The sequence below is a fragment of the Kryptolebias marmoratus genome, linkage group LG8 (genome assembly GCF_001649575.2).
Source record: "Kryptolebias marmoratus isolate JLee-2015 linkage group LG8, ASM164957v2, whole genome shotgun sequence".
NCBI classification, from domain to species: Eukaryota; Metazoa; Chordata; class Actinopteri; order Cyprinodontiformes; family Rivulidae; genus Kryptolebias; species Kryptolebias marmoratus.
The window spans coordinates 1,671,608-1,683,765 of record NC_051437.1 but is presented as its reverse complement, the minus strand read 5'-3'; the positions used below and the strand labels follow the sequence as shown (position 1 = coordinate 1,683,765).

Sequence of the window (12,158 nt, the reverse complement as noted above, 5' to 3'; positions counted from 1 at the left end):
ACCCATTCACGCTCCCTTCGTTCATCGTCCTCCATCCACCTCAACATTCCTCCTGTCCGCCTCAGTACCATGGGAAACAGAGCATTCTCCCACTCTGCTCCACAACTCTGGAATGCTCTTCCACCTGACTTACGTAACATTGACAATCCCTCGACTTTCAAATCACAACTCAAGACTCATCTGTTTAAGCTAGCATTTTCCCTGTAACTTCTCCTGTTTGTTACTCCTCTATTGCTGTTATTCTTGTTGTTATTCTTCTGTGCCCTTATATTGTAAAGTGTCCTTGGGTGTCTTGAAAGGCGCTACAAATAAAATGCATTATTATTATTATTATTATTTTCAAACTTTTGTCATATATAAAGCGCACCAGACTATAAAACGCATTAAGCAAAATAAAAACAGCCCCCTGTCTTTTCAGAGAATACTGCACTGATGTAAGCATCAAGTATTACCACCTCCACCGTTTGCTGAGGTCCACATGCCGTGCACAGAGCCGTGCACGGAGCCCTGCACGGAGCCCTGCACGGAGCCCTGCACGGAGCCCTGCGCGGAGCCCTGCACGACGCTACAAAGCAGAACTATAACTGGGCCTTAATGCTGCAAGCGGTGAGGCTTTGTAGTTCACCAAAGTGGTGCTAAAACATTACTTCTTCCATATATAAGGTGCTCCGGATTACAAGGCGCACTGTCGTTTTCTGAGAAAATTGAAGGCTCTAAGTGCGCCTTATAGTCCGGAAAATACGGTACTGGATTTGTCTGTCCCACAAGAAACTTTTATATGAATCATTTTTTACGAGTTGGCATTTTATAATGTTCTGATTGTGATTTCTTGTATTATAGTCTGGATCTGTTTTAAACTAATTCTTTATCAAGATAGATGTGTGCTTTGTACATTACAAGATGAAGAATTACTTCAGTTTTCCAGAGTTAAACCATCTTATATTCTTTTTGGCATTTTAAGTTTATCATGACCTTCCATCCATCTATTTTCTTTCCCTCCTTTTTCCTTTTTGGGTTGCAGGGGAGCTGGTCCCAATCTGCTTGTGTACACCCTGGATAGGCCATATGAGCCAAACAAGACTGTTACAGGCTCCTGGTCATCTATATAAATTAGTGTCTGCTTAATTATTATATCCTTTGTTTCCAGACCTGATTGGCTGATGAGACTTTAAAGGAGGAGAGAGGAGAGGCTGGAGACGTCTGCTGATTGCTGCTTCCTCGTCCCACACTCCATCTTCATGTTTGCCCCCTTTAAAGGCCTGCCTTGCACCTTGTCACATGTGTTCATTGTTTCTGATTGTTAGTTGGCTTTAGGAGTTTTCGGCAGTCTTGTTTCTCTTGGATTTTAGGTTTAGGGGAGCGGTCAACTGCTTGGCTGGTGCAAGGCTTCTCCCTCTTTTATTTAGTTTGGCCAGGACTCTTCTGTCTCTGATGATTGTGTCGATTAAAAATCATTTTAGATGTTGCAATTGTCTGGACTCCATTTGTTATGTGTCTTTTGAGCCAGTTTTGACATGTGGACCGTAATGGAGACAATCATTCAGACTAAATACGGGGCTGCGATAGCTCGGTGGTCACTGCGGCGGTTTTGTAATCCTAAGGCAGGTTGGGGCAGGAAGGGCATCTGGTGTAAAACGATTCCCAGATTGTTCGTGTGAGTTTGCTCGCTGTGGCAACCCCTGAAGAAGGGAGCAGCTGAAAGAACAACAACAACCAGCTAAATAAAAACAATCATTACTACCTGGTGATTTGTTCGAAGATTGTCAATTTGCTTCTTGAACAAACAAGTCCAGAAGTCTTTACATATGAACTTCATGATGTCCAGTTCATCTTTAAACCGTGGTGCATCTTTAGTTAATCTGAACAGAAACAGATGTTAAACAGATGTTAGCTGATCGGGACAAAAAGAGATGTTGGTCAAATGAACCAAAAATAAAGCAAAGCATGTTGGAACAAAAGTATTTTAAAGAGTTATATGCAGGGTGGAAATGCATAAGCTTGGAAGACCAATACTAAGTTTTTTGTCCTGTATCTTGTGCAGTTGTAAAACCTAACCCCAATTTATACACTAAAATGTATCATTTGTAAAATTATACATTTGATCAGGAATAGTATGCTATGAATATTGGTAGTGGTTATGTCGCACAATGAAGACAAAATTTTCAAAAAACAATACAGAGCAATTGGATTTGAGAAAACAACCTTCTATGGTTCAGGAATACTTTTACTTTTTACTCCGACAGCTCTTTTTGGTATAAATTACAGATCAAAACACGGGTATTTTTGTTTTCTTTCACCCAGTGTGTCTCACACTAACACATGAATTAGAATTTTTTCTTGACTCCCCTCAGAGTGCAAAGTGTGCACACTAAATTATGCAATCTCAAATTTGAAAAAGTTGGGGATGTTGTCTAAAATGTAAATGAAAACAAAATGCAATGATTCACAAATCTCATATTTTATGCATAATGAAACATAATGAAATATATCAAATGTTTAAACTCTGAAACTATACTTTTTTTAAAATAAGGCAATTTTGAAACAGATCAGAGCAACGCATTTTTAAAAAATGGTGATGTTTTATCCTTGAGACTGAAAAATGTGGCATTTTATTATTTATCATAACTCTGGTTTACTTGACCTATCAACACAATTTAAAAACTTTGAAGTCTGTACTTTTGACACAAATTGAAAGAGTCTCAGAGAATTCCAACTAGAATTATTTAAATCGCTCATGTGACTAGGACTCTGTGGCGCACCACACTTTAGATTGCTGCCGCACTATGTTCATATTTTTTCTGCAGCTTCTTCTTCAGGATATCCAAACTAGGAATCAAAATAATAAAATTTGAAGAAATCCATCAGGTTACTACCAGGACACCACAGGGAGCCATCTTCTTCATCAGTGACAGCAGCTCCTGCACACCAATGACTCTGCAGTGGTTGGAACTGAGAGGGAGTACCACAAAGTTGTAGACAACTTTGTCATGTGGAGCAGAAATAACCATGACAAAGACACAGGAAATGGTAGTGGATCTAAGAAGGTCCAGGGCTTCAATGAGAACTCAGTTTGGACATGGTAGAAAAGTACAAGTACTTGGATAATAAACTGGACTGGTTCAAGAATGTGTAAATGGCCTACAAGAAGGACAGAAGGCAGCTCTTTTTTCTTCAACATCTGTGGAACCATGTTGTAGATGTTTTATGATACTGTGGTGGCCAGCACTGTCCTGTAAGCTGCTGTATGCTGGGGCAGCAGCTTGACAGACTTAATGAGGCCATCAGGAAGGCCGGCCATGTTGTGAGTGAGGAACTGGACTCTGACAGTGGTGCTGGAGAAGTGAAGACATATTGAACTGTCCTTCCCACCCTCTACATGAAGAACTGATCAGCAGCTGATACAGCCCCGCTGCAGAACTGAGACACCAGAAATCCTTCCTGTGTGCAGCCAGCAAACCTTTCAATAAAAATAAGAAACTGTAACTAAAATTCACCACGTGTACTGTGTACTCTTCATTCTGTTGTATAGAAAGATGTGTAGAAAGCTAGTATCTACATTGAAAAAGTTATTTTTATCTTATTTCATTTTATCCTATGGTTAATCTACTTTTAACTATCTGACTTGGCCGTTATCGCCTATCAGAACTTTTTAAATGATTTTTTTAATGATCTTCTTTTAACTGCTGACTCAGGTTGCTCCGCTGTTTTAGTTCTTTAAGATTTAACTGCTGCCTTTGTTAGTCGATCACAGCCTTCTTTTATCAAGACTTGAATATGTCGTTGGTCTTAAAAGCTGTTCCATCGCAGTTTAGATCATATTTGTCTGGTAGGTCTTCTTCTGTATTTATGGGGGAAAACTCGTCTTCTTCAGCACCTAGTAATCATGGTGTACCTCAAGGGTTCACTTTAGGTCCTAATCTGTTCTCTCTATAAAAGCTGTCTTTGGGATCAATATTCAGAAAGTATAACATTTTGTTTCACTGTTATGCTGATGACGTCCAAATATATTTCCCTTTTAAATTAGACTTTTCTGCCGCACTGCAGCCTCTGTTTAACTGTCTACAAGATATCAAACACTGGTTACCTTAGAACTGTTTGACCCTAAACAAAAATAATATATAAATTATTATTAATTATATAAACTATGAAAAAAGTATTGTATTTTGAAATCAAACCCCTCTCAGTGAGATAACTGATATCCTTGGCCCTCTTGCTCTCATTCTTCCTCCACTGTCAGGATTCTTGGAGTGTTTTTAGAAAGTTTGTCTAAATTCAAGAGGCAAGTGTCCACAGTTGTCAAGACCAAGTTTTACATCCCTACAAAAGACCTGAAAACCTCCTCCTCTTGTCCTTGTCCTTTTGTGCTTTCATCACCACTAAAATGGGTGACTGCCATTCTCTATATTTTGGTGTAACCTTTATATAAAAGAAAATATTTGCTGTCTTTTGTGGGCAGATCAAACTGATGTGACCGCACCATTAAGTTCGGGTTGGATGTGAACTCAGGTCTGCTCAATAGATGCTGCTGTTGCTGCTGTCTCTGTGGCTAGCGTGCTGCGGTCATTCATGAATCAGCCTGAAATAACTCATCCGATTTATTCAACAGTGTTCTCTTTGACAAGCACTCGACAGCCAGCTTTTTCCCTCTTTGTATGCCCTGTATCAACTCATCCAAGATGGCGAGCTACCAGATTACCGCAGCACTGTGGTAGGAACTTTCAAAAACCATTTTTCCTCTTTGGACCTATTGCCTGTGGATTATAGACTGATGGACTATTAATTCACCTGACATACAAATGGACCATGGATAAGTGAAACTCTTGGGTGTCATCAGGGTTTTTTTTCTGCTTTGCTTATTTTTCACTTTATTGTTTACATTCATGACTAAAAATGATTGTCATATTACTGAATATCTGCCTATCACATATGCACTATACATTTGGATGCTAGTAATAATTTTAATACATACAAGTTGAACTTATTTTGTCTTTTGGTATTTTTATTCACACACACACACAGGCTCCATAGCCAAACTTCTTCCTGGTTGCCTTATTCCATACATGGCTGCAGTCAGGTGCCAGGCCATGTAAGCATTACACTGGCCTTGAACAGTCATCTCTCCATGGCCTGCCGTTAGTCCAGATCACTGCTACGTGTCGTTTACAGTGTTTATACACATTTTCTGAAAGCACGCCTCATACTCTTAGAACTCTACACACAAATCAAGAAAACACACACACAATGGGAAAAACCCTTCAATTCTCCTGCAAAATGAAACTTTACGTTCAAAACAATGTTATCTCTTCCTAAAATTGTATTTTGTTTTCAGTTGACACACAAACCATCACATGAACAAACACTTATAAGAACCAGTTGAACACTGATGTGCTCGATGATAAATGCAAAAACACTTCTCCATTCATCAGAATGACCTGTTTTTGTTATGTAATATTTTATTTTGTTAAAATATTAACATATTGTCGGTGTGCAATGTTTTTTTTCTGTGTGTATGAGTGTGTCTGTTAGCAAAATATCTCATGAATCACTGAATGGATTTTAATGAAACTCTCAGAAAGTAATCATTGGATGTACCTCTATAACTCATCAACTTTTCAAGTCAAACAAATTCTAGATGACTGCCATATCTAATCAACCTTGGCAAACACAAAAATGGATAAAACCCAATCAGTTGTACAGATGTTGTAGTAGCTGAGAGTCATCCTCAAGACATACTCTGATGCATCTTGCCATTATTTTATTTTTAAGGTTTAACCCAGTATATTTTTAAAATATTATTTTTATACTCAGAACGCACAGATACACAGTAACAAATATATTTTATATTTTCCACAAAAACAATGTACACACTGTACATCCCAACCAACACAAAGCTGCACCTACAGTGGTCTACATACAACACAGATGAATTTACTGCATACAGTTACAGTAAAGAAAGCTATGTTGCATCCTCTCATCTGTTTCAGACTGGCATCAGCACCTCATCCACATCACAAGCAATGTTTTCCCTGACCAAGCGGCGGGGAAATATTGTCTAACATGGAGAATCCAGCCATGAAAAGCATCAGCTGCTGCCTGTTGTCCTTTGATGCTAAAGCTCTGAATGCTGATTGTAAAACGGTGTGACAGGTGTTTGCCCATGTGATGAGTCCGTGTGCACAGCAGGGCAGGTAACTTAGTGTGCTCCTTATGAAAACTAGAGATTTTCTTCATGGAAATTGTGCCAAATGCAAAAAATTGGGTGTAGTGCTTTTAGAACTGCAGCTACAGTGTGATTGTAGTTTCACAAAATGAATTCAGGGGGTTGGTGCATGAGTTACATGTTGTGCTTATTGGGTCTCAAGTAGCAGTATTCGTGTGTAAACAATCAAGAAAAACTGTACCAGGTACCAGAAGGCATGACCACATGATTCCAGTTTGAGCAGATATAAACTGGCTGCCTGTTTATTTTCATATTGATTTTAAGATTCTTTTACTCACTTTGAAAGTATTAAATGGTTTGGCACCCGATTATTTAACTAAACTTGTTGACTTTTATAAGCCCAGAGGAGCACTGAGAACTTCCAGCCAGATGCTGTTAGTGCAGCTGAGAGGATCTGGTCCTCAGACTCTGGAATAATGTGCCCCATGATATTTGTACTGCAGAATCTATAGTCATTTCAATCCTGTCTGAAAGCTCACTTTTTTACATCGGTTTAATCCAAGTTCAGTTTGAGTTCTATCAGATGTTGTGTTCGCTTGATCCTTGTTTGTGTTCCAGGGAATGCCTTCCCAGGCATGACAATGCTAAACTACATACAGAATGGCTTGATAGTAGAAGAGTCCAGGTGCTGAACCTCTCAACAAATAAAAACATTTGATGATTCATGAAACCAAATCCAGCAAAGACCCAGGCCTGTTGAACAGCTAGAGTTCTACATCAGACAAGAAAAGGACATTTTCCTCTCATCAAATGCAAAAGGACCATTTTTTTCCTAAAACTTGCATTTTTTTACATTTGATGTTTACTATGTTTGATTGGGAAGAAAATACGGGTTTATGAGATTTGCAAATCACTGCATTCTGTTATTTTACACAACTTTGTTGGATTAGGTTTGTATTTAAACTGAATATATTCCCTTAAAAAATGGAAGGATCTGTTTAGAAACATAAAAACTCACAGTTCTGTGTGTAGTTCATTACAAATAAGCCATCAGACTGAGAAAGTGTCAGGAGGACTTAGTTTGACCTTTACATAAACAGGTAAATTAAAACATTACAACTTGATTAAAAGGGCAGGTTTTATCTCTGTTGTTTCTAGGTTGCTTTAAATTAAAACATACCAGGAAAATATATTAAATATCATGGCACTTTTTTCCTTTTCACTTCAGTAACCTGTAGATGGGTGTCACCATCCACCCTTCATGGGCTTCAAGTGACCTGCATGGCACCAGATTCTTATCGCTGCTGCACATGAACGTATCTAGTTTATTGAATTAAAATCAAGTTTAATATTCTCAAATAAGGGCTTACCTCTCTATCAGTCCTTGGCCAACCCTGCATCCCAGATTCTCCAGTTTGCTGATGTTTCTTCCATTCTCCTGAAGGCAAGACATAAGAAAAAAAAAACATTATTAATTTTGTAAGTATTTTTGTAAGGTAATGGAGACTAGCATTTCTTGGAAGAATGCATATCACCCACCACCTTTCATCCCTAAGTTTTAGACTCTTTTCATTTCATGATGACAAGTGACAGAGTTGTAGCCATTTTGGTCAAACCTTGGAAATGATTTTATGTGACCTCGTATAATATTTGGGAGGTCTTGTGAGATGTATTAGTGCTTGCACTATGTGTTGAGCATGACTCTCAGCTACTACCACGTGAAATTTTACCTCAATATCTGTAAAACTGACTGAATTATAGCTTTTTTTGTAGTGGATAAGATCAGTTAGCTGTGGCGGCCATCTTGAGGTGAATTGACTTCGAAAGGTAATCAGTTGTAGACGTACAACAAATGATTACTTTCTGAAAGTTTTACTAAAATCTCTCCAGTGGTTGATGAGATTTTTTGCAAAGAGACAGACTCACACACAGACTGTTGACTTTAGGCACAAAGTGATAATTAAGTTTACTTAATTGACTCTTTAAGGATGTTATTTTATACCATCAGGCCATATAATGTTGATCTTATAAAGAATCTCTGATGTTCGGTTGTGGTCCAACCCCTGATCAGACAGAAAACCTGACATCATTCTGTTCTCTCTCTCTCTCTCTGGGTTACAGCGTTAGGTTTGACTAACAGATCTCAGCAGAACTTAATACTTGAATTATAAAAAACAGAAGATGATCACTGCAAAGTTTGTTGATAATACCTCTTAACCTTAAAAAGATTTCCTGCCATTAAATGAAGATGAGAGCATGTGATTGCAGAGAGTCTCACATTCACCTCTGTCTGTGGTCCATGTTCATTACATCATAAAATGTTTGATTGAAATGGCAGGGTAACTGTCACCCTTTAATGGAACAAAACAGAGATAAACTGGTTTTATCTTTGTTCTTCATTTAAAGCAAACACTTTAATGCAACAAAATAAAAACAGCATACCATTAAAAGTCCAATAAGATAAGGTAAACTTTATTGATCCCACAATGGGGAAATTTGCACGTTACTGCAGCTCAATACAGAAAGGTTGAGATGAAACAGAAAACACTCCGTACAACACTATGCCTTGATAACAGGCAGCACCTGCAGCACATTAATTCCATTAAACATGATAATGGTTCATGCTTTAAAGATGTGGCAGTGATACTAGTAAGACTAGTATTATAGTCTGCTGCTAATAGGTGTGCAATGTTTTTTTCTGTGTGTATGAGTGTGTCTGTTATCAAAATATCTCATGAATCACTGAATGGATTTTAATGAAACTCTCAGAAAGTAATCATTGGATGTACCTCTATAACTCATCAACTTTTCATGTCAAACAAATTCTAGATGACTGCCATATCTAATCAACCTTGGCAAACACAAAAATGGATAAAACCCAATCAGTTGTACAGATGTTTTAGTAGCTGAGAGTCATCCTCAAGACATACTCGGATGCATATTGTCATTATTTGATTTTTAAGGTTTAACCCAGTTAATACAAAAAAGGTTAAAAACAAAAACAGCTGGACTTCTGTTCTGTAGCTGAAGATGTTTCACTTCTCATCTGAGGAGCTTAACAATTCAAAAAGCAGAGAGTGTGGAGTTCAAGCTTTTAAAGCTGAGATGTTCTGTAGGCTGAACTGACATGCAGATTACACTCACTCTCCTCACAATAGAGGCTTGTTAGTCTTTGTTTGTCTGACTCACTGATGGACCGCTCTGGTCCCATGAGTGCAGGTGTTGCTTGGAGTGAAACTGACTGAGTATCAGGCTTAACACTCCATTATATGTCATTAAAAGCTGAAATCTGAGACCTCCTCCTCTGTTTAATGTTGGTTTTTCCCTTTTGACATAAATGGCTTCTTTTACCCCCCTCTCAAACCATCTGTCTTCTCGTTCCTAAATATGAACAGTTTGGTCCCTTATCCTTGAGGTGTAGGTGCTCTCTGCTTTTTGAATTAAGCTCCTCAAATGAAAAGTGAAACATCTTCAGTTACAGGACAGAAGTCCCGCTGTTTTTGTTTTTTTAGCCTTTTTTTGGATTGACCATGTCCTGGATGTCTGAGAAACTCCACCTGCATGTTTAAACCAGTGGTGTCCATCCTGGTCCTGGAGGGCAACTATCCTGCTAGTTTCAGATGTTTCCCTGCCCTTCAGCAGGTCTTCAGGTTCTGCAGAAGCCTGTTAATCACTCACTCATTAAATCAGGTGTGACTGGACATCCCTGGTTAAACCAAAACGGCTGATAGTTTAAAACGCAGGCACGAAAGGCGGCTTTTTCCTCGTCTTTATGATTGGTTGTTTGATGCTGCATCTGTTTTACAGAAACAGACGCAGAACCTGAGTTTAAACCCGCTTTGTTCCAACTATTGCGCCTGTTTCCTCTTTGATAAGGTTAGTTTAACCAGAAACCCAGGATAAGTTGAACCTGCGGAGTTCAGTCAGTTTCTCTTACCGTGTCTTCAGTGTCAGCTGACTTGTAAATGTACTGAATGAGCTCGCTGTGTAAAAACTGGAAAGGAGCTTCGTCAGCCATGTTTTTCTGGTAAAAACTAAAACCTTTCCTATAGTCTGTCAGCAGCTCATTCACTCACATAAATGATTTAACAAACTGCCAGCTTCAACGAAAACTTCTCACTATGAACACATCACCTATTTCCTGTTTGCTGACGCAGACTGACGTCAGGCTGCGTCAGGCTGCGTTAGGCTGACTTGCTATGGCAAGCCGTTTTAACATAAATTCGGTTTTACCGCCCTTACATTCCAGATATCTCAAATTGTTTTATGACTAGACGTTTAGCGATTTAAGATATCTCCAATTATATGTCGATTAGACAAAATACATATTTGAGATATCTATAATTACATTCTGACTAGTCGAAATGACATCAGATTTACCATTGAGTTCTATGGAGATTTCAACTCAAGATATCTTAAATGAATTACTGACTATCTGAAATACACATTTCAGATATCTACAATTAAATTATGACTATTCAAAATTACAATTCAAGATATCTTTAATTTTGTTTTGACTAGTCATAACTAATTTAAAATATCTGTAATTACTCGATAATTCAAGACATCTTAAATGTGTTTTTGGATAGGAGATGTGTAATTTTGACTAGCGAAAACTAAATTATAGATATCTTAAAAGCAAATAATGACTAGACAAAACTAAATTAAAGATATCTTGAATTGTAATTTTGAATAGTCATAATTCCTTTTAAGATATCTCTAAATGAATTAGAGATATCTTCAATTGACATTCTGACTAGTCAGAATGACATTATTGATATCTTGAAATAGTATTCTGTCTTGTCAAAACGTCATAAATTTACGTAGCATTTTGGCAGACAGTGTGTAAGGCATTTTAGCCTTAGGCTACTTGATTGTGCTATTCAGTGGTCAGCAATGTCAGGTCAGTCCAGCTCAAAGACTCGTGTTTTTAACACAATATTCAGCGCTGCAGCTCGTGCTCGACATGAATTAAGAAATACCGATAATTTATTGTCTGCAACAATTACGTTCAAGATATCTTAAATTATAATTACGGATGTCTGACCCTTCCAATGACGAATCCGGTGACCTCATTTGAGATATCTCAAAAGGAATTTTGACTAGTCAAAATGTAATTGAAGATATCTTGAATTATTATTCTTACTAGTCAAAATGTGGTTTTGTCTAGTCAAAATGCATTTTTAGATATCTAGAATGTAATTATGGATAGTCAGACGAAACCGAATTTATGTTCAAACGGCTTGCTTCCAACAGTGAGAGCTGTTGCATCCGTACTGCCACCACGTGACCTGGAAGATTAAACGGGTTAAGTTTTATAGTGGCTTTAGTGTATATTTATTTATTTATTTATTTATTCATTCATTCATTCTACACACACACACAAAAAGATTTCCAGCTATAAATATTTTTTTGTGTAGAATTCAATATGGGTCTGAAGTCGCTGAGGCGTCTGAGATGGAAGAGACATTGTCTGGCCTTCGTAACTGTTCTGTTTACATCTCTCCACACCTGCTTCACTGATTCAGACTGGATGGTTGTCACTTTGCTGTTTTCTCCTAAAATCCACAATCAGCTCTTTAGTTCTGATGACGTTTGGCAGGAGGATATTTTCTCAGCACCAGCTCTCCAGGTGGGAGATCTTCCTCCCGTAGTCTTCCTCCTTGCTCAGGTAGATTAACCCCACAACAGCTGTGTCGTCTGTCTGATGTGTCATGTGTGACAGTCATATGTGTACAACAAGAACAGTAGAAGAGGGGATCCTGTGCTGAATGTGGTGTGTGCGTGTGTGTGTGTGTGTGTGTGTGTGTGTGTGCTTGCCCATACATACCACCTGTTGTCTGCTGGTCAAGAACCTGTGGACCCACTGACAGAGGTGGGAGTTCAGTCCAAGGTCACACAGCTTAGAGATGAGCCTAGAGGGAACTTCGGTGTTTTGGCTGAGCTTTAATCAAAAAACAACACTCACATCATTTTGTGGAGTAGGAAGGCCATGGCC

At 38.3% G+C, this 12,158-nt stretch overlaps 1 protein-coding gene across 3 annotated transcripts in view; it reads right to left on the bottom strand.

Moving 5' to 3' along the window:
- Nucleotides 1-10,326, bottom strand: part of trappc6b (trafficking protein particle complex 6b) — a 19,220-nt gene extending 8,894 nt beyond the window's left edge. For 2 of the 3 annotated variants that reach the window (XM_025004512.2, XM_017409299.3), the window contains exons 1-3: nucleotides 10,098-10,326; nucleotides 7,531-7,598; nucleotides 1,742-1,859 (exon numbers count right to left, since the gene is read on the bottom strand). In XM_025004512.2, coding sequence (XP_024860280.1) covers nucleotides 1,742-1,859; nucleotides 7,531-7,598; nucleotides 10,098-10,178 — 267 coding nt within the window. In that variant the 5' untranslated portion in view covers nucleotides 10,179-10,326. The remainder of the gene's footprint in view (nucleotides 1-1,741; nucleotides 1,860-7,530; nucleotides 7,599-10,097) is intronic. The other variant, XM_017409298.3, reaches the window with a different exon arrangement.
- Between the last annotated feature and the right edge of the window lie 1,832 nt (nucleotides 10,327-12,158).